The sequence below is a fragment of the Metopolophium dirhodum genome, chromosome 8, assembly GCF_019925205.1.
Source record: "Metopolophium dirhodum isolate CAU chromosome 8, ASM1992520v1, whole genome shotgun sequence".
NCBI classification, from domain to species: Eukaryota; Metazoa; Arthropoda; class Insecta; order Hemiptera; family Aphididae; genus Metopolophium; species Metopolophium dirhodum.
Genome location: NC_083567.1, coordinates 21,073,305 through 21,098,256, shown reverse-complemented (window position 1 = coordinate 21,098,256; position 24,952 = coordinate 21,073,305). Strand labels below are relative to the sequence as shown.

The 24,952-nt window shown below is 32.4% G+C and overlaps 1 protein-coding gene across 1 annotated transcript in view; it reads left to right on the top strand.

The window, feature by feature from the left end:
* Positions 1–24,952, top strand: part of LOC132949993 (head-specific guanylate cyclase) — a 299,190-nt gene that overhangs the window by 265,803 nt on the left and 8,435 nt on the right. Inside the window, exon 12 of the mRNA XM_061021156.1 lies at positions 21,247–21,390. Within this exon, the coding sequence (XP_060877139.1) occupies positions 21,247–21,390 (144 nt within the window). The remainder of the gene's footprint in view (positions 1–21,246; positions 21,391–24,952) is intronic.

The window sequence follows — 24,952 nt, the reverse complement described above, 5'->3', positions numbered from 1 at the left end:
GCAGATTGTATATTGCTTGTAAAAATAAAAATGTATTTCTTTTTCTCCGTCCTCGTGAAAGAATTATATTATTATTACCGAGCGACGCTACTCCGGGCTGTGGTTTTGATTTAAATATTTACCGTAATGGTTCGACATCAGACGCGCTTTGAATAATTTCGTAGTCCACCACTCGCGTTTTATGATAATATTATTATAATTATTATAATCGGCTACTACACAATAATAATACGATGATCAATGTGGTCTCACGATGAAAATAATAAACCACCGCGCACTATTCGACCGCTGCAGCGAGTCCGATGCAATATTATTATTTTACACCGTCAAAAACTATATATATAATAGTTAATATGTTTAATTACCTTTATAATGATATTAATCAATATGCAATTATCATATTATAGTCCGTATTATAGTCGGTTTAATCAGTATATACAGTGCGGTTGTCGTCGTCGTCGTATAGTGGTAAAAATATCCCCGGAAGAACTGCACCACGACCTGGGGACCCGAGTACGGCCAGTAAAGGGAGGCTTCGTCCGATTTGAAACTCGCTGACATTTGTCTGTAACACAAAAGTCTTGGCTAACCTTTTTTTTTTGGCGTAGGATATATACAAATAATAACAATTACGAAATGTCAATGTACAAACATATTATTAAACGTAAAAATAAAAATTCCATATTTTATTACAACTGAAAAAAGATGCTGATACTTAAATTTACAAAACGTAAGTAAATATTTTTTATACAATAACAATATAACATGGTGTATATAACTATAAGATATAGATTAGAGAGTGGAGACATGAACATTCATGATAGAAAGAACTTTGACAGTTGAGATACTTGATATTGTTTGTATTTGTTTATATAATTAAAATGAGCAGGGTCCCTACACCACCATAGTTTAAGCGTTATTGGTTGGTTACCAGGTATTTGGTGTATGAGTTTAGCCGGTAGATAAATATTAAAATTAAAAACTAATAATTAAATTAAAAACCATTTGATAAATACCTAATACTAATATTAATGCTAATATTTTATATTTGCTATTGATTACAATAATTTATTTAAGACTTATATAAGTTATGTTTAAAAAAAAAAATTAAGATATTTCAATAATAACTCTAGCCGGGTGAAGCAGGACTTTGGAAATTTGGAAACTAATTCATACACTTTGGAACCAAACTGAAACTGATATATAATAATATATAATATATAGATGTAGGTTGCGGAGTAAAATCGATCTGCGCGAGGCCGGTACCTCTCTGAAATTTTTATTCATGTTTTAAAGGCATCTTTTACAATAATAATTATAAGCCTATAAATTTCCTATTATTATTATTATTATTATGACGATTTAATGTATGTGAAGATGATACTATAGGTATCGATAATCACTTCAGCTGAATTGTCGCTGCATTATACCCTGTGACCGCTTTATAATACTTGTATTATAATAGAACTAAAGCCGGTGTTTGAAGACAATTGGAAAAGTTATTGACCGCGACCGACCATATTATTAAGCTAGGCATATGTATATAATACGCGACTTCAGTATTCCTAATAATATATTATTACATAATTATATAATATCCAAAATATGATAATATTATATATTATAATTGGACCGCGTCCGCCCTGTCGTCTGGCTCGTATACGATATAATTATTATCGTCGTCGTCGTCCCCTCCACCATAGCGAAAACACAGTTTGCGTCCACCATTACGTCTTAACATTATTAATATATAATAATGATAATAACGGCGTATTGCGTTGGCGAAAGCGGTCCGGAAAGTTTACGCCGCCGCTGGACACTTGGCGAAGTTTAGTAAGCACAACGGGAAAAGTACATCGCGCCCTGTAAGTTTCACCGCGCGAAGTTCTCTACATATCATATCGCGGCCGAGTCAACGTCGGTTAAATGCGAACTTATATTATTACTTCTATTGTTACATGGTATAAAATATTACAATATTATAATATGTTACGCTAGCGCAGTTATCGCGATGCGTCACGACGTCCGGTCGGAAAACTACTCTAAATAATCGAACTGTCCTCTTCAATATTGTAAATCACTTAAATATTCGCGTGATATTATATAATAATATATGCTTCCATTCCGTTGAAAACTTTTTCCCCGCTCTTCGCCCGAAACTCGCGGGAAGCACGTCAAAACTTCGCTGTGACCTGTGCGACACGCCGAGATAGCAAGGTCCCTGCAGACGCGATGGGAACGGATTGTTTATATTCTCAAGACGAACTAAATGCTCGTGTGCAACAATTGTTTAGCGGGCCACTTGTCACACGGGCTTGTGCCAAGTTAAACAAATTTTCGCGAATGTGTGTCGACTTTTTTGTCTCTCGACGATCGAGTCACCGACAAATAGTTTACCCTGCTGCAGAGACGTCTGTCCCGCCGGAAAAATAACTGTATAGAAAACTGCGCATCCACTCGATTGAAACGGTTAAATTATTTTAAAGTAATTATTTTGACGTGCAGTAAAAAATAATCAATAATATTATTATTGTTAACAATAGTGATGGGTAGGTATTATGATAAAATTTACCAATATTTTTGTATTCGTTTGTCTAGCCATTTGTTTGGCACTTTTGCCCAGGACATACGCGTCACATTAATATGTAGGGTTTTAGTAATTCAAAACGATTAATGTACACATGGTGTCTGACACTATTCTCATAGATTCGATTGTCTTCGAAGACAACCGCCATTAAACAATTTCGCAACTATTACTTAATTGCACAATGTGTACCTAGGTACTAACCAACGATTAGGTACTGCAAATCGAGACAAAAAGACACCCCGCAGATGCTGAAATGAAGATATTTTAATTTCTTCAGATACTGTGACAAATTATAAGCTACTGTAATTATGTGGATCTGTTAAGACAATACTATAGTATTCTGCCATTTTACTAAGTTTAGTAACTGCAAGTTTACTAACCAATAACTGACGGGTCTTTGTCAAGCGCTTGTTAGTATGCGTTTCCACCGTTATTGTCTTCATTGAGATATTATTATAATCAGTGTGTACATCATATGTAGCTCCGTACCACTCGCTTTAATGTCTACTATACAAACATACACATATAGACAGGAATTATATTAATACAAATCCTCAAAAAAAAAAAAAAATTAATAACATTTTAATACTTTCGATATCATAAAAGTGTTATCATAATTATCTTTTACATGGACAAGTCGTCTTGTGTTTATTTACAACTCAACATTTTAATTTATATAATATACCTACCAGGTGATCCGTTTAAGTGTATACACTCAACATAACGAACAATTTTAACTTTTTTGGAACTATGTATTCTGTTTGTGCATAATATTTGATGACATTTCAAAATAACATTTCTTTTTACCATTTGTTTAAATGTAATTCCAAAAAATATCTATTGAGAAATAATAATCTAATAAAATAAATAAACATGCCATATAGAGGATAAAACTTCTAAATATTCAAAAACGTGCAAAATAAAACTTCACGTACTTAACCATAGTAGCTTGAAATGGATTTCTATGTCATCTATCCTTAAATAGGACTTAGCAAGATTGATACGCAAATGAATAAACTTACGAACCCTGATTATAACTAACGAACTACTTGTCCGAAATGTAATATTTGTTGATCAAAATACTCTGAATAATTGTCTGCTTCAGAATATTAACTAAAAAAATGTATGGTGTCGTCCAAAAAATAATAACGATAAGAAATAATAAAAATATCAATTTTTTCAGAAAATTTTTAAACAGAATGTTGTTTTGAAATGACATCAATCTATGTTAAAAGAAAGTTGAAACGTTTCAAAATAACGAGTGTAGACACTCTGTAGTATAATATTATGTACGTACACACTGTCCACACAGGTAGGCACACAATTATAGTTTAACGCTGTTAAATTACATTGGTCGGTCCTTCATAACGCGGTAGGTACACTGAAATGTGTTTTACTTACCGACTTCCTAGTACCTAACGTGTTTTTGTAGCGTTTAACGTGCTATGCTCATTACATTGACGTGGCAATAAAGTACCTATAGAAACGCGTTACATTTGAACCACCTACATATTATTATACATAATTGTTTTTTTTTTGAAAAAAAAAAAATCTTTTTACGCACAATATAAAGCGTCTTGTTTACCATTGAAACGTACCGTATTGAATAATATATTATGATATCAAAAACAAAATACTATCCGGCAAAGTGCGACGGCACAACGCGCGTGGGGCGTAAGTGAGTGAACGCTGCGAGAGATAAGTATTAATATTATAATATACACAGTGAGTTGTTGTATGTGGAAACAAAAAACCGACGGAAAAATGCTGCCTATATATTATATGTCAACGTACGCGGGGTCGGAAAAGTCTTCGTCGTGTCGGCGGGGCTCGTCATAATAATAATATTTTATAATGATCATTAGCGATTTCTCGGAAAAGTCCCCCGCGTAGGTGACCTGTAAATATTATTCAGGACCAGTGCTGCAGGTCGGAGGGATGAGGCCGACTGTGCGTGATGTGTGAAAGTACGCGTTTGTATTATAATATTAGAGTTCTAAATTTGAAATATTTCAATGAAATTATGAAAAATATTTTTTCCTCTTTTAAACGTGTTCGGTTAAAGATGATTAGAAACAATAAATTGATTACACACTTAAAATTAAAAAAAATATATATTATTTTTGTTGATTTATTATTTCATATTTGTATATTCTATATTATATAGAGCTGAAAAATATTCCTGGCATTATTTTGAGAATAAAAACATTTTTTTACATGAGTTTTAAAATATTGTTGATTTGTTCTTGGTCAGGTCTCAGTGTTTCGTATAGGTGCTCAGATATATTTATGATTGTTATGGTAGCTTCATTAGTGAATAGTGGCGACAGTATAGTAAGACATGTTTGACGGTTAGAACTTTCCACACAAGTTAAGCATTGATCTGGTGCTTCTTGTCTCATAATGTAGCCGTGTTTAAATTGTATTGTTAGAGAGTGTATTGTTGATAACGAAAAAAAATAAATTGTACCTATATTGAAATAAACTATTGCCAATTTATATACGCTGCATGTATACCGTAGGTACCTAGTTAAATACAATGTAATTCAAGCCATTAACAACATATTTTAAATGACAATGACTGTTATATTTTATGAATAACTACAGTGGCGAATTTTTATAATTTTTTTAGGGGGGTTGTCCTAAAAAATAATATGTATTTCAAATGTATTATTTTTATAAAATTAATTGATTAATTATATATGTATATATCAGTGTCTGTGGGGGTCCAGACCCCATAACCCCTCCTGAAATCCACCACTGCTCAGTTATATAGTACAAAATAAAAATCCCACTACGTAATAATTGCAAGTTTATACATCATTCGGTCGATTTGTCAATGTTATTAAATTTGGCAGACTTTGTACGTGACTTTATAAAATTTCATTTTAAAAATACCTCAAATAAATATTTATCGAACATTGTTCTCTACAAAATTAAGGAATTTATTGCTTTTTCTTTTAACGTTACTTTCCGATAATAGTCGGAATCACTATAATAGGACATGAGGTATAACTTCCCCAACAAAACCCCACTTTTAGAGAGTATGAACCATTATCACATACTACAACTGCGGAGCAATTATCTAGAGACAAAATGTAATCGTAAAACAAAGCCAATCTTTAAGTTCAAGTGTGGCCGATTCCACTCTTTCAACACACAATACTCTTGGGAAAACCACCGTTGTGATATTCATAATATTATTATTTAATATTAAGTTCGAAAAAGAAAAGATGGCACATTTTCCATGCCCATGAATATTAATTGTAATGGTAATACAATTTTGAAGTATTTAAAAACTTTCATGTAACCGGATTTTCTTGTTTTAAAATGAGACACAGATGGTGCCGTCTGGAGAGGGCTTCGTTACGTTTGGAATTTCCTAGTTTTTTTTTATGAAAGTAGGAAACAATAACGAAAACTCTACTCTCTGTCTGCGTTTTAATTAAATAAATATTTATTGAGGAAAAAAACCATCTATAGTAGTTGAAAAATAAATAAATAAATATATAATAAAGGTAATAGGTATACAACAAGTTTTATTCGTTCAATATATTATTATTTATAATTAATCAATGTATATTATTATGTTATAAGAAAACTCAGAATCTTGCATTTTAGTTATTGGCTAAAATTATGGTGCGTATTCGGTATATATATTAGACATAATAATATAATATTATGATCCACATTTTTTGATAATTTGTGAATAAGAAAAAAAATGAATCAATTATAAAACATTTTGAATTAATGTCTTGTGCAGCTTCATTTTATTAAGTTTATGACGTTATTTTTATTAATTATTTGGAAGCATACAATTACAATGTAGATTTAATACCTATATTACATTATTACATGTTTCAAATTATTTACATTAAATTTTATAAATATTATATTATAACAATTTTTATTGCATTTCTATTTTTTAAACACTTCACTACCTTTCCATAAACTTTTCACTAACATTCAAACTAAACACTGTTCAGAATCATTGTTGATTTGTTTTTAATTTCATAATTTATTTAAAAATATAAGAAAAATTACAAACTATACTGAATAAAACGTAATGTATTACTCAATAATGCAATACAAATATATTCAACACGTCGTCTCTCCTTTTCTGAGCGTATTATATAGTATTTTAGTTATAGCTATAAATTATTGTTCAAACACTTTAGACGTTGTTTGAAAAACACTTAGGTACTCGGAGGATGAACAGAGATTTTCGTCATAACTCTAGAATTAGTTTATAAATACATTATTGATGATAATCTGAATTTACTGGAATAATTCGAATTTAAAATGTAATACTGTAAAAATTTAAATAAAAACAAATATTAACATAACAATATAATATTTATCTTTATGTATCAACAAACAAAAAGCTTTAAGACATATGTGTACATGGTATTAATTAATTCTTAAATGCAATCTAAAGTTTAAACAATATTTATTTTAATTTCAAAAATAGTAATTAAATTTAAAATTTTGTAAGGTCTTGTAATTATTATAATATGAATTCTTACTTTATACATTGAAAAAAATTATTGTGTACAAGAATTTGTATCAATAAAAAGTCTATTCAGACAGTTTTAACAATAAAATGGCGGAAACTATAATATAGTCGTTTTTAAAAATATTTCAACTTTGGATAAAATATTCTTGAAACAATAGCGGTACTCGACATGAAAATCTAATACACATTTTTATACGATTTACCACATTTATTAATAAAACGTGATATAAGCCATTGCGAGACTTAAATCCTTCGACCATGTACATATTATTATATCATACTCTTAGGATGTACCTATTTAATATGTTATGTTAATTGATGCATGTCCAATGCGCGTGGATAAATAATGTGATATAAAAAAATGATAAATAAAAAATGTGTTTACGAACATCGATAAAACGCAGCGTGGGGGACGAAGTGGCCGAGCGGATTAAGGCGTCGGTTGCGACGCACACCGGCGCCGGTTCGATGCCGGCCACGGGTGGCATTTTTCTTCGGGCAAGTCACGGTGTCCGGAGAGAATAAGTACCACTATCCCTCACCCGGGCGTGGCAGATACCTACAACGGGTGCTCACTAAAATATCTGCCAAAACCAAAACACACGTGTTTAAACTTACAGTACCCTCCCCCAAAGTAAAAACCACCCAATGGGCTAAGTTGCTGCGGGAAAAAACGCAGCGGTTTCGCGATATGTTATTATTACGACTATAATTACGCGTTTATTATTCAATGATTTCTTGTAGCTATACATTTTACGCTTCGAAGGATTAGAACATTTTTTGATACAACTCCATTATAGTGCTACAGTGCACTATTAATTTTGTTTTGCATAAACATATTTTTTCCAGGCACAATAATCGAGACACGGTTTCACGTGATATTCAATTTACTTAACACGAAGTTACTTTCGACCTAGAACACTCTTAACGATAGTGAACCCCATCTCCTGTTGATTCTAATCGTATCGTAGGTACTCGCGTAGCACTCCTGTTCATTTCGGACTATAGTCGCTTATTCATATAAAATATTACCATACTTATTGTGTACTTTCACCTTACTTATAACTTAAGCCCTTTTAAAAATAACATAGTTCATGTGGTCTAGTGCGTAGTTGTCAATGTTGTTTACTTTTTTCATTTCAGCCCGTAAGTATCTTGTTCGAAACATTATCTCTTCCGTCCGTATCGCTATATATAATGTCCGATGCACACGAAATACAATATTATAAAATTGCTTATTTATATATTCGTCCTCTGACTTATTGAACGACACTCGGTCTGTATAATATATATTATTGTACTCAATATATCTTACGGGATATCCTATAGTACACTGTGTGCACAATATAATATACTACACGCGCAGAGGGTCGACCTCGTGTGAGTTGTGTCCCGACCATAACACTCGACTTCCGTTCGAGTCCATATATTCAACGCATATTGAAATACTGTATACGGAATATATATTATTATTATAAATTCTTGAACTATAGACAAACTAAATAAATTCAACCACAGTCTACAATAAGCATCGGAGTCAAGCATAGAAACGAAATGAATTCAAATTCTCGTATTTCTTCGGACGAGGAACGGCCATCGGAAGTTTTATCAACTTTAAATAGCTTCTTTTCGGAAAAAAAAAATGTAAAATATTAAACCCAGTTAAACCGTAAACTCGCTAAACTTTTTTAATAAAAATGAACACGCATAATATACAGCTCGAATGTATATATATCGTATACAGGACCTATATAGTACATAATATTACTATGTAAATTACATATTAAATATTTCTTACGCTAAAAAAAAAAACAAAATTACGATCGAATTTTGAAGAGAATTTAGTCCGACGAGGAAATAAAACGGACAGAATTGTATTATTCGGTGAGATTGATAAAACGAAAAAATATTACATCGGTATAATATGATACGCGTTCACAAGCTTTGCTTCACTCCGACTTCCGAGTCGAGTTCGTAACTTTGATTTGTTACCTATAATGACAGTAAGCGTACGAGTTGGGCGACTCTCACAATTTGACTTACGACCCACATTGGGTACCCACACTGTTATATAATATAGTGTGGCATACACATATAGGACGTATATTCAAGCTACCGACGTCAGTGCGTCGTCCGAGCGGAATTTTTCGACTATAGAAACAAAGGAAGAATACGGTTTTCTTGTACCTAATATTGCGGTGAATCTTGTTTCCTATCGGAAGGGGACAACGTTTTCAAAACCAACCTACAAGTCCTTTGACGAAAACTCGAAAACCATTTAGTCGCAACCGAACAACATTTTAATAATATATTATATCATTGATTGTATCTATACAACATTTTCCATAACAGTGACAACAGTTCGAGAATATTGATGGTGTGAAGATAGGGAGGTTAGTAATATAACACTAGCACTTTAAAATTTTGTAATAGTGAAGTTTTTCGTATTTAACTTTAATCAACTGTGTATTAACAACCTATATATTTTAATGTTATAGAATATTTTATATAATTTGTGTTTACTAAAAATCGAATTTTTTCGTGGTTTTATTTTTGGTCGTCTCTTTTTACGTCAGTCAAAAAGCTGAAAATTTTCACAAATCGTGTATACATTGGTTTGGTACGCACAATGCACTTTCGACAAGTCTGTCAGAAGTTTTTCAAACTATTTTGAAAATCATTGAAAAAAGTTAATTGTAAACATGTATAAGGCAATCATGCTTTTTTTTTTTATTTACCAAGTCTAGGTTAGGTTTAGTAAACTCTCTTTAATGATTAATATTTTTTTTAGAAATTTAAAGAAATTGTTCACTATATTTTTTCAAAAATTCAAATTTATTGTAATATGTTATCACCACTGTTTATACTTTATACTTATACAATACGGTATATTATACCGATTATATTATTAACTGCATGAAACAAAAGACTTATTTTTCGTAAACCAGTCGCCGGACACGATTGTGCAGAGTGAGAGCCGCCCGGGTATAGGTTATGAATAGTATTAGATTTTTTTTTTATTTCAACACTGTAGTGGATAAATATTATGTAGGTAGGTATGGGTGGATATGAAATTATAACGGCTTAAAAATGTATAATATTGTTATCATCTATAAGTTGGAAAATAATATTAATAATATTACAAACAATATTTTAGGTAAACTATGAACTAAGAAAGGTGTTAGCATTATTGACAGTTGCGTCAAAAATAACAAGTAGGTAAAGCAGATTTTGAAGAATTTGTCACTTAATTTTCAAATCTCCAATCTAGTAGGCATTTATAAATGTATCTAGACTATTATTATTAATAAAATTAAGATCAGAAAAAATACAATCAAAATAAATAATACATTTTTTCATTTTATTTTATTTTTATAATATGAGTATAAAAATATAAAGCATAACTTTTATTGAAACATTAAAAAATGACAATATGTACCTACAATCATTTTTTATAGCAATAAGAAAAAAAAGAAACATATAGCAAGATGACATGTACTATAGGTGCACAATACGTCTACAGAAAAAAATCGAATAGACAGATGTAATAAGGTATGACATTATGTTTTTCCAGTCCGGCGATAATGACACAACATTGAATTTAATTTTCCAAACGTTTAAACGAGATCGATAAATATTCCGAAAAAAGTGAAATACATCAAAAATACGATTCAACTCGATTCGCCCGGTCGGTAGTATAGTTTTTCATTCGATTATATTATATATATATATATTTTTTTGTTAAAACTTTGGTGGTTAAAGGCGTGTACGCAAAATTAGCAGCACCCTTCTGTCTAAACAAACATAAACAATCATTCGTTGTTATAGTTATCGTTCTTCTTTTCGAGATTCTACGATACGCGTGTCTTAAGTAGTTGTATTCTCTGTGTAATATTCATAATTGGGATTATGTTAATTAATAATTATATTAACGACCACTCGACTTGGTTGAGACGGAGAATGTGCAGTTTATTATAATAACGATTTTATAATGCAATATTAATCATTATGTTAATGTGTACCTAAAATTATAAGTTATTAGAATTTATCGGCAGTTTAAAATATTATTTTACATTATTTTTAATCACAAGGCCTCGACTGCATTGTCCGCTATAATTAGTGTGTTGCATATTATGGAGTTTTAGTTCATTATAGAATATAGTTTTTTTTTTATATGTATATCATCGAATTAAATAAGTAAGTAAGTATACTTATAAGTACAATTAAAAATAAAAAGTGAATAGATATGTACATTTTGAGTTTGCTCTGATTATAATATGGTTTTGTATAAATTGGTATGTTTGATAAATTTCAGCAGGTTATAGATGTTCGGAGGTTCATTATAATGAGGCATTCGGAGTAGTTGTTTGGGATGTAATATTTTGATCTTTCTTCATTAAATTTACGACATTCTATTTATCATAACCTTCTTATGTTTGTACCTTTTATTTTGCAAATCATGCCCTGGAAGTTGCGCATTCAAGATGCGAGACCGTTCGATTATCCGGAATAGAGTTCTCCCCCCCCTCTAATAATATTACGCCAGTTGGACAATAACAATATTATTATAACTATTGTGTCGTTCCTCCAATCGTTTCGAGTCAATTATTATTCCATTTCCGATAAACTGTTATTATTATTATTATTATTGTGTTGCAAGTCTGTGCTTGGAGGATAAAATATATTGTAAATGTGCCCAGTGAAAGAGAGCCCATTTGAAAGCCGCGTTCTTGAACCGTACGCACGAGTGTCTCAATATTGCATAGTTAGAACGCCGTCTTTGGATATTGTTGACTTCGGGACGTCCTGTAAAATGTTATGTTGCATTTAACTAATCGACTAAGACGTAACGACTGTTGGTCGTATGACCATCAAAAATAGATAATATTATGGTACGTTTATTTTATTTATATTTTCAAACAATTATCACACCGAACGCAAAGTTGCGTTTCATTATTATAATATGTAATATTGCAATAATCGAAGTAGTTATCATCTTAGTAAACGGTATAACGGAATGTCACAATAATTCGAACATCATAACCACTATTATATTATACTGTGCGTCGCATTTCTACGATCGTAACCACAAATAAATGGACGGGAAAAAAATGCATAGCAAAATCGAATCAATAAATTATTGTCGTACTCGAAATGCATAATAAATAGTAGATTACAATATTAGTAACAACCGGTGTGCTCTAAAATAATAATATAACGTGAGCGCGAAATTGAATTGACTAATTATTTTTCATCGTCCGACACGATCACGGCGTAAACGGCGATTATTGTCCATAAAATTATTACGACAGCGCGTCTTCGACACGGACAGAAAAATATGTTATAAATGAGGCTGCGTATATAATATTGTTGTATTAATGATAATGTCGTCGGACATCGTTGGGTATAAAAAACTGTATGCGTATAATATTAAATTAAGAGATATCAAACACTCTGTTGAACTCTGGCCGAAACACATACATCTAAATAGAAAAAATAAAAGAGGTAATATTATTCTCAGTCGGCTAAGAACTGGCCACACTAAATTCACACATGGACGGACACACCCTATAGCAAAGACAGGCCCACCCTTATGTCCAACATGCAATACAAACAACTCCGTCAAGCACATCATCGTCTACTGCCCGCGAACTCGAACGAAGCCAGAAATGAATTGAACACTCCGGGCAATACTTATGTGACGCGGTTTTCAAACGTAATTTCTTTTCTCGAAATTATTATTTATTATCATATTATTATATTGTCGTTGGACGGATCATCATCGTGTACAGAATACATTGCGATATTATCCTAAGATTTAAATGGTTGGGCACGAAGAGCAGCACAACATACGTCGTTTTATGTGTACATTAAAATTATACGTGTCCTACATAAATGTGATGTATAACTAAAAATTATGACGTAAGACCTAGGTTACATTGTTCTTATGGTACGTATTTTTACAAGCCATCGTAGTGGGTTCAATCGTTTTTATTACAATATTATCGTTTTGTGAACAATAAACCGTTCTTTGATAATACATTAATACTAAATCGAAAACGGTCTAATTATTTTTCATCGTCGACCACGATTACTCTCCATAGTAATTGTTATTACGACAGAGTATTATCCCATACGTGGACAGATCATTTTGTAAATGCGGCTGCGTATAATATTAATATTGTTATCACGACGTTTCACAGTTATAATAATATTATAAACTGTCGTCGGACCACCAAAAATTATCGTCGAATACAAAATACATTATATTAATATCCTGAGATTGAAATGGTCGGTCACGTAACAGAATTCGTTTTGATCTTTATAACGAGCCATCTATAAAATATGTTTAAGACGTTTAGGAGGTATCAGTAATGTAAAACTCATAATATTATTATTATGCTGTAGGTACGACGCGCATAATACATATTTTTTACGAACTCATAGTCGGTTCCCTGCAAACGTTTCATTTTTAAGGAGTTGTGTTTAGGCAATTCTATCGGTCCTTGCTGTTACTGCTAGTCTCTGCGAGTGTTGTCAATCATCATTAGTAGTATGTGGATAACACTGCCCACCAATCACCTTAACCCAAACATATTTCGCACACGTGTAATTTTTTTCATTAGATAAAAATATTTAAAACCAACTATTATTAATGATGTGAAATAGCTATACGCCTGACAAAAATTTGAGGACTCCCAAAGGTTGGATTTAAAAAATGTGAAGATGTTTGGACGTATGACTATCATTACTTTGCATCGGTCTGGACACTTTTTCAATTTCAGCAAATCCTTGACCGGAATAAACGTTTTAAATGTTATCGATTTATCGATTTTTTTATATTAAATATTAAACTTGAAAAATATTAAAAACATTGAATTTAATACTATGCTCCGATCGATGGAAAGTAAGCGTCTGCATATCAAGTAAAAAAACTTTTTAAAATTTTTTTAATCATACCGCTAGAAGTAGATACTTCCATACTTTTGTCAGTCACCATAAGGTCGTATGGTCGATAAATTCATAGGGTTTGCCTATCAAATGCCTATTGGGTTATATAATTATTTATTTGCTATGGGCCTTAAGACGTCGATATTATTATAATATTGTTTTGCGGTTTTGCCAATAATAATAATAATTGCGACCATGCTCTGATCTGTACACAATAATAGTCTTATACTTATATGGTATTTAATCGAAAACGAAAACGGACACAGCAGACATCACACGTGTGAATATTACACTAAAATAACCGTTCCAGTATTTATTTCATGCGTTTTTGCGGGCATAATAATAATATATTATAATTTATATTATTATTATATTCGCATTGTGCCGTTGCAGATATTTTAATGTTTTCCGTTGTTGCACACGGTCCGCGGTGTATACTGCACACTAGCTGTTAACGTGCACAATAATAATATATTATATTTTCGCTTGTTTTCGAATAGCCGCGGCGCAAAACAGTTCCGTAAAAAAATTTAGTCTAATGAGTCGGCAGACATAAAAATGATGTATGGTCGAACATCGCGACCGTATCGCGGGCTCGGAGTGGCAGTTGTAATGGTTTCGACTTAACGAAAAATATACTCTCCTCTGCCGAGCAATATTATTAATAACGCGTAAAACGTTTCACGACGCCAAGTGACGAGGGGTAATGGTCGTTTATTATTATAATAATATATTTTGTAAAATATAATGTACTGTATTGTCGTTGTAGGTAGTCGTGGTTGTGTTCGGTAAATCGGCGGCACGTAATTCGCAAAAACTCGACGGTGGAGTGCACGAAAAATAATTGTCGTTCACGTCGAAATAAATTACGTGGGTGAAAAAGGTGTTTGATTTTCTTTGAGCGAACGATATTTAAATTTTTTTTTTTTATCAAAATGAACCGAACAATTTCCGAGCGAAAAAAATTAATATAACGACTTCCACATCATAATATGCGTGTATAATAGTCATCGTTTGGGCCGGCACAGTTGGTTTACACAAGATGTACGCACACATAAACATACTGAAATTCGTAAATTTATAGTATATAAATATAAACACCGGCCACTGCCCGAAAGGTGTAGTGGTTGTGCAAAGAGTTCGAAAAAGAAGATCGGAAGTGTTTTGAGGGATCTGACGACGGTTATACAACTGACAATATTATATTTACTGTTTAATGATAATAATATTGTGTCTCCGGTGCTCACGAAACCGTTTCCGTTTTATAATGATAATCTTCACCCCCCCCCCCCCCCCACACACTGCTCTGCCGATGCTATATTGTTATAATCGTTTTATTTTATAAAATAATAATGATACACTGCAATAATAATATCATGACAATGCGATCGCCATCGCCATCGGACTTATCGAACCGAATTCGTTTTTTACATCTCATAATCTCGATGGTCGGCGAGTTTTTATAAAAAAAAAAGTATGTCGTTTTCATTCCCCATACATCTACATATTATTATGATATGATAATTTATACCATCGATGGTTATACATCTCATGACCCTATAATACAGTAAAAAATCATCAATGCTGTTGTAAAATTTCAGACGTCCACAGGGAAAAGAATAAAAATAATAAAACATATGATAATATTTGCCATTACAAAATAGAGGTATAGGGTCATAACAGCTGATGTCGGTATATTTATTATTGTTCGGGACATATCGAAATATTCAAATGATATTATTAAGAGAACGTTCAGCCACCTGTGTTGTGACCGAGTCTTACAAACGTACAACATACCAATTTTGACGTTAAAAATAATCCATTTTACTCTTTTAATTTTTTAATTAGAGTGGATTGACTCGTGATAAAGTTTAAAGGTTATTATTATTATATAGGGGAGGATTTTCTTGATATTATTATTTTTAAGTAAGTCATGATCATTTTAAAATGTACAAAAAAGGTTCAGTTTCAAAATGTTAATGATTTTCTTCTTAATAAAAATATCAACAAAAGCATCCGATATGCCCTAGATAATAATCTTAACTTTAAACTGTATAACAGGTCAATAGTAATATTGACTAAAAATGCTACGTGAGTAAAAATACAATAACTTAATAATAATTCTTGACGTTTAATAAACAAATATAATTGATGTAAGTACGTACTATGACATACCTATACCTATACGATAATATATAGCATTTTGAATTGTCATTTTACACATTTGTTGTAGTCTGTAGTCGACCATAGTCCATAATAATTATTACCATTTACCAATATGATTGAGATATTGTGTAGGTACGCCTTTCGAGATTAGAGTATAATATCACCCAACGAATTTAAGTGAACGCAAAAAATATGTTGTGCTTTTTTTTGTTTTTAGAAATGAAAAAGGTTTTTATCTAAGTGAACATTTAACAACTTTCGACTCTTCATCTTCGTTAACCCAGTTTTTTAAAGAAAGTTTTAACGTAGTATAAACAAAAAAAAAAAGAACCCGAAAAATAATCTTGACTTGTAACTCGTAAGACCCTACGCCACGTTTATCCTGACTTTTTATAAAATGTAATTTGCGGACTACCAGTATCGGAGAACCGAGTAGATTAGAGCATATTTTTAAATAATCGCAATATTCAATGAACAGAATAATGATTTAAACTTTCCCGAACCGTTTAAGAAAAAAAAAAAAGATTATTCATCGATGTGTATGCTACCAGCACATAAATAAATTGTGATAAGTCAAAATTGTTAAATAATTCTTTGCTTTTTGAATAATAATAATATGAAAGCTGTAAAGCGTAATTATAGTATTATTTTCGTTGCGATAAGCATGTTTATGCATATGTGCACAACACAGTACGTTTATATCATAATAATTGTAACCTGACATATTATAGAAAAATATTATAAGATTTTACTTGTGTCGTTTGACTTTCTATAATTCTCACATTTTTAGACTTAAACTATATTGAAGTTTACCGAACTTTCTTCCCTCACGACATATTTATTTTGAATAGCAGTACATTTATATCAAATATCAAGTCGGGTACTACTACTTGATATAGCTCTAGTTTATAGTTTTAGAGTGACTGAACGAAATAGTCGTAATACTATAATATAGAGAGTAATAAAAAAAAGGTTGGATGTTTCCTTCTCGCTTTTCATAAAAATTGCATCAAAAGTAAAAAATACGTACGATGTATACTATATTATTCTTACGATGGTTTAGCGATATGCACCTTTACAATTATTATTATTTTTATGACTGCATAATAATATAATATAAAATACTTAAAACACTATTATGTTTATATCCCATGGTCACTGTATTTGGACTAGAATTTGTTTATCGTTAATGCCTATTAAGTATTAACTGTACGCTTTTTTTTTTTAATCATTATAATCTCACAACAACAACCACATTGTACCTATATGTATAACATATAATATTATGTGTTGCTGCGCTTTGCCACACCATTTCTCGTCACACTAATGAGGGCGTCGTCGGAATGTTGTCCGACGTCTGAAAAACAATATTTGTCGAGTTTCGTATGATAATTTGTCATATACGTGCGCACAGGTGCCATGCATCAGCAAATGGCGCATTCACCGCACCTGCAATTTATTTTGGTTCAAGCGATGTCAATCGAACGAGAAAAACTATAAATTTATCAAATATTATCAATGCGAGAATAGTCACTTGTACAACGGTACACATAGCTACGCCACTGGTGCACATCATCGTATATTATTTTTAGGCTATAACTGTTCGATCGGAGCACCACGGCGCATTAAAACCGACTGCCCTCGTTCCATCTGTGTGATTTTTTTGATTTTTTTTTTTACCGATCAGAGGCATTGGCAACTATGGCCATTAGCATTTTGTAAGGGGTTGGTCGAGAAACACGTGTACATGTGGGGCAAGGCTTTCGTCACTAAAAATCTGGATGGTCACCCATCCGGGAGCTAGGGCCGCCGGACGATACTTGACCTCCGCAGCACACATTTGTGACTGCAACCAACTACCGCGCCACCCCCTGTGTGTTATTGTAATGTTAATACCAAACAACACATTTGACATAATATTTTTCGGTCATATAAGCCTGCACAATGAGGGAAACAACAACTAAAGAAGTACTGATAAAAGTAAATTCACGTATACATTTTACAGAGATTTTTTTACCGTTGTTAAAATCGAGTGACCCCTCCCTAATTTTAAATGTTTTTTACGAGCATAATAACTATAAACAATTTAGATACCTTCTAATATTGTACACTATTTCAAAAGTCCTTAACATTACTGTGTGCACATATACAGACAAACTTTGTTTACTATTTATTTTAGGCTTTTCACACATTTTGAAAAGGGATAATATCGTTGCTTATTTACACGGTTTGAAGTTTGGAATATATTTAAAACTTATATATTTTGTATTTGTTTGATCATTTATTTAATACCAAGGTAATTTTGCTTTTATCAGTTTAAATTGTATCGCTAAAGGTGCAAATTATGAATCGTAACCATTATTATTATATTAATGTCGGCGTAAACAATTTCAGGAATATGTTAGGTAGATAAAATTGCACAAAAAAAATGATCTAAATAATGCACCAATTAAAATTACCAAAATAAGTATGTCGACACTTTGCCCTGTAAGTTTTCCTATATTTTTTCACCTGTAAATCCCTCAAATTCTCTATTAAAATAACCATAACCAATATTGGATGAGTGGGCCGGGCCGATCGACAGTACAATAATTCATATTATTCACAATCCACCGGGCCGAGGGTTAAACGATACGTGCGCAACACGCGAGACACAAAATCCTGCGCAGGAACTGCGATCGTCCTTATTACAAAGTGTGTATCATGAGTGCGTGTTTATTGATACACGTGACAATGAGGATAATACGTTTCAGGAAAGTCGGCAAACAGTTTGTGTCGGCGGCGTGTGTGCGCGTACAACATAAAACTATAATATTATTATAATGTATACATAAGAGATATACAATACTTGTATAGTCTCCAACTCTCAAGGCGATCGACTACACATAATGATATCGCATGTGCGTGTGAATATAATATGATAATATTATTATTTTTATATTGACGTTGCGACCGCGTACAACAAACAATAAAAATAGTAATAATAATATTATCTTCGTTTCCGTATTCTATAGATCAGCGACGACGAGCGATTAGTCCGCGACTGTGCCCCCCCCCCCCTCCCCCGAATCGTCGTAAACTGCATAAATAATATTATAATTATCGAAATAATCGCCCATCCTACGGTGCGATGACAAAAATTTGTTTATTTATATTGAGTTTGAGTCCGAATTTTTGTCTGTCGATTTTTTTATAACATCTTTGAAATGTAAAATCAATTTCGTGTGGCAGGCACGCTAAAATAGGTTGATTCTTTTTTAATATTCCCCTCTCCCCCGCCGAGATGCTCTACAGTTTTGCCGATTTATTTATTGCATTCAGAAAGCCCGATTCCATACGACTATATAAAAAAAAAAAACAAGTGAGCTAAAATGGGTTAGGTCAAAACGTCAGTAGCTCCTAGGCTATATTACGAATTTTGTACACAACGATATATTGTTATACCTATAATACCTACCTACCTAATATCGATAGATATTTTCTATTATAAATTCTATTAAATAAAAGATGCTTAAAAAAAAAATGATTGTAAATAAATAAATGAATGATAGTACTTATACATAATATTATCGTTTCGTCTGTCGGCCATCCGCGAAACCGCGGTTTAATAAGTCCCGAGGTGAACTTACTGACGATGATGTATACACGCGGCGCAGACGGACATTGTGTTTCCAGCGATTTTTTTTTTCTTCCGTATTTTACTTCCGGATGCCGCCGCTTCGTTTTCGATTTCCAACTCGTTCGTTAGACCTTCGCGCGATAAACATTCGTCGCGTAACCGGAATACATTTTACCGCGACGCAACCCTAATAAAACGATTCACATTCAAATGTTTTATGCAAAAAGGACGACCTACTCTCTCTCTATATAATATATATATTGTAATTTACTGGTCACTATACAGTTTTGTGAAGTCACCCCGTACACCTATAAGGATCTTATTTTTCAACGTTACAACATTATCGTACAAACAATAATATTGAGCGTTTATAATATTATAAATGATACGTACACGACCGAGATAAATATCGTTTCAAGCAAACCGTAAAAAACTGTTTATACTCGGCTCCGTGTTAGTAGTAATTATTACATTTTTGTTTTAGTTTTATTTTTTACATAAAATTTGACTTATGAATTCGTATTTTGCCTAATTTTTATCACAATACTCAGAAATTCGTATTTAAATACAATTTACATTTTAAAAGGTAAAATTTTTTACGATCACTTGGTGCACGGTATCGTAAAATATAATTTAGAATAATCCGGAAAAAATAAATGTACGAACCAAAACATTTCCTAGTTCGTATTATTATTGTCGTTTGGCCACGAGATCGATAGTACTGCGTGTAACGTAACCTTTTATGTTGAATCGTTTTGAATTGACCATACACACAATTATGATAATATGAAGTTTTATAATTTTATTGTTGTACAAATATATATATATAATAATATATTCTAAACAGTGAAAGTCGTTTAACAGTTAAATAAATTGCAAAAATCACACCGTTAAAATGAATGCAATTATTAAAAGTGAGTTTTCATTAAAAACTGTTTATATTAGAATAGGTGTACATTATAAAATAACGTAAAATAAAAATGGAAAAAAAACGCTGTATATTATATAGCCTATAATAATTCATAAATGTTATAATGTATGCGAGTTAAGACTTATATCAGAAAGACTAAAACATGATTAGGTTTTTACGCTGCACGCTTAAAAAGAAAAAAACAAATAAAATGAACATAAAACAAGGAACAATGCTTACATAAATACAAACGCGGAGTGTACTATATAATATTTTAACATTATATTTTGTTATAAAATAGCAGTCACCGACACTAAATAATAATAACAATAATAATAATAATATGAATATTATACGTTTTTCTAGCCATTACATTATAATATTATTATAACTGTACTTTGTGCCTGACCAAAAAATATTATATAACTATACGTTTGTACGGAGGAAAAATGGTTTAACATATTTTATTCAATTTTTTTTTTTTTTTGAATTTACAGGTAGAGACAATTGGCGATGCCTACTGCGTGGCTTCGGGCCTGCACAAGTTCAGTTCGATACACGCTCAGCAAATCGCATGGATGGCTCTGAAGATGATCGAAACGTGTAAAACTCATCACACACACGACGGGAAACCGATCAGAGTAAATCTATGTTTAATACACATTATGTTGTTATAATTTTCTCGCGACTTAAAATTGATGACTTCGCGCCGCGCATTCACCTGAGAACGTCATTATGATTACACATCGCACATTATACATAACGACGACATAACAACTCTTCAGTGCTGCAAAGTGTTTGAAACATTTAGATTTAAACGTCATAATTTTTTTGTTTTAAATGTTTTGAACACTAATGTTTAAAACAGTTATTATATTATTGTCGATGGTATATTTTCTTTTATTATTATCTTTATCATTATTACCTAGGTATACTGCAATAATGGTCAACACATTTTTATCTTATACCACTTAATGCATTCGTAGACTGCGGTCATTGTACGGCATATTGTGTTTCATTATTAATTAGTATTCATTTCTGACTTACAACACCTATTGCACAGATAAAACAATAAAAAAAGCATTCAATTTATAAAACATTAAGATCGAATAAACATTTATTATTTAAGCACTTTAAAGTAAATGAAAAATGAACATTTTTTCGAACCAGAGATCGTTTCTACCGGTGCCAGTGCCGTGAGCTTATGGTGGAAAAGAGCGTTCATAGACTTGGCATCGGATTCGAAATTAATTCGGGTGTGCAAGTAGAGCTGCAGTGGTGACGTGTTTCCGTACAACAATAATATTACAATCCATCCGTATCGGTTTCTAAATTGTTCGAGAGCACATGGTTTAGATACGACTGAATTAGCTCTTGGCTGGTTTGCTTTAGCGCGCAACTATATCAATCTGTTATATTTTACTTATATTTTAATCACGAAATGGCATAATATTGTATAGGTCATATTATAATATCACTTATTTCCGAGCTTAAAATGCTCTGTATGTATTATTATTTGTTTCGTCAAGCTGGGTCCTGACTTGTTAAATTCCGCAGTATTATCTTACTGAATAATATTCCATGGTTTCCCAAAAGTACGATGGTATAATATTGTATTTCACCGATAAAATTATAAAACCACGGCGTTTCGGGTAGGCAATTTAGCTACACCACAGTCGTCGGGGGTTCGACATATTTTTCCGGCGTCCCTTCACTCCGTGCACACGCACTTCCGACGTCTTAAAAAAAAGGATAGACGTGACAGGTACTAACGACAACAATAATAGCAACGATGACAATAATAATATTTATTGAGACACATGCACGGTATTGCGTGGCGAGTATAAAACCCGAAAACTGCATTACACTGCACTTTCTGTGCAGCTTGCATTATTTTTGTTTCGTCGAATTGGGCGGCGGCGGCGGAAACCCTGTGGCCGGAACCTGCTCGTGCCAGCGATGCGTCTCGCCCTTCTCGAGTTAAAACCGTATTATTCTATATATATATACTTATATAAGTATACTATACATATACATATATGTATATAACACAGGTTCGGCAACGATTTAATATTTTATACGTCGCGTGGAGGTATATTTACCGTGCGCAGCTCGCGTTGCGGTCGTCTCTCGAGTCCCGCGGGAACGCCATATAATACGGGTATCGGGCGCATATTATTATACTTACAGGAATATTGTTCGCGCTGTACGTAATATATATATATATATGCATTTGATATCTCAAAATATTATGTACGGTCCTCGAACGAAGACGCACCGCGACCGGATTTTAATAACAGAATTATATACAAAGTATAATAATATCATAATAATAATAATAATGTTGTATACGTCTCGTTTTCGAACAACGGATCTAATCGTTATAATAATAATAATAATAATATCGCGCCGTGCATTATTATAGGACGGGTGCCGTACTATACCAACACGTCGTGTGTATATATCATATTATATAGATATGCACTTCACGTCATGTCCGTTATTATATTATATCGAATATTAATTATTAAACTACATGCGCGTTCGGTCAGTCTCGTTATTTTTATCGACAGTTTTTTAATGCAAAAAACAATGAGCGATGGCGCCCGATCATCCGACGAGATTACTGCAACGCCGTAGCGTATATTAATATATTATGTTATCGTGTCACACACGTCACGTATGGAGTGAGTGACCACTACTATTTTATCACTATACGCACAGTCGTTTTCTGAATACCTTTTATATTTGTGTTTTTAAACATACCTATATTATATGTAATTTTTTTTTACATAATCTCGTAATGCTTACCTACCTATTTTAAAGTTACAACACACAATTTATATAAAAAAAAAAAACTATAATTTTTTTAATTTCAAATACCGAGACATTCATATTTTATAGTAATTATATACTATGTTTTTCTAAAAATATGTATACCAATGTATAAAAATCGAATTTCGAACACGTAATTATTGCGAAATACTAATTAGTCACAATATAGTGTTTTATAACGTTTAGGCGAGAGAAGTATAATATAGTGTATGGACAAAAACTTTGACGAGTACCGACTACCGAGTAGGTACCTCTATAATTATGCGACTCCACTCCGATCATCTGAAATGTGAATGCTTATTAAATAACTACCCAATTAATAGTACTAAATAATTACTAATCAATTACCGGTTGGGATATTAATAACTGTTAGGTATAATATTATGTTATTATGTGACTATGATTCAGGTCGCTAAAAAAAAATACAAAATATTAGCTTACCGAGAAAATAATGACTGCGTAACAATATATAGCGATAAATTAATAATCAGCCTGTACACATGGTAGTTTATTTGCGATATTTTACAAGTAAACGCGTATATCGACGAGAAGGCGTATATCATACCAATATATATATATATATATATAAATCGTAATAATAAAACGTATAATATTATATTTTGATACATGGCCGCGGTGTACCTACGCGAGTTTCCTGCTTGCCCTAAACAACACCGCGATCGACCGAGTCGGGTCGAAGCCGTTCGTTTTGTATGTACGACACGTGTGCCCCTCAGGGTCGGACGTAATATTTTGTACCTATGCTCTGAGATTTCATTCTCTTGTTTCCACGTTCAGAGGGCGCACCGAAATCTGAAACACTTTGCCGCATCATATGTAATATTATTCGAGCGCGTCGGAAAACGTTTGAGAGATAAAAACCTAAGCGCACCCGCCGTGGCTACTGTGCGCAAAAGACGAAACGTAATTATCATGAAAACCTCATCAGTGCAGTGTCCGTTCGAGAAAGTCATGATATTTTTTTTTCGCGGTCGAATCGAATTCCCCCCTCCTCCTTCCCCCCGGACGCGTTACACAAGATTTATGTAACCGTCGAGTAAGAACGGTGCTGGCCGCAAGATATTGCGATGGACCAAAGCGGCCGGATTCGATGATTAAAAAATAAAAAGTCGCTAAGAGACACGTTGCAAGGGAAAACTAAAAGCGTTTTAAGGGGATTGGACAATATTATTATTTCAACCAAAACGTACCGATCTCTTGTCAATCATACCAAAGGACCAGATAACGCGATAGCACTTCTGAAAACTGATTTGAATTCGTTAATATGATGTCTACTTGAGATCGATCAGGCCTCCTATACATTTTGTTTGGATAATTAAAATTTACGAAATGTCACATGTTGATTAT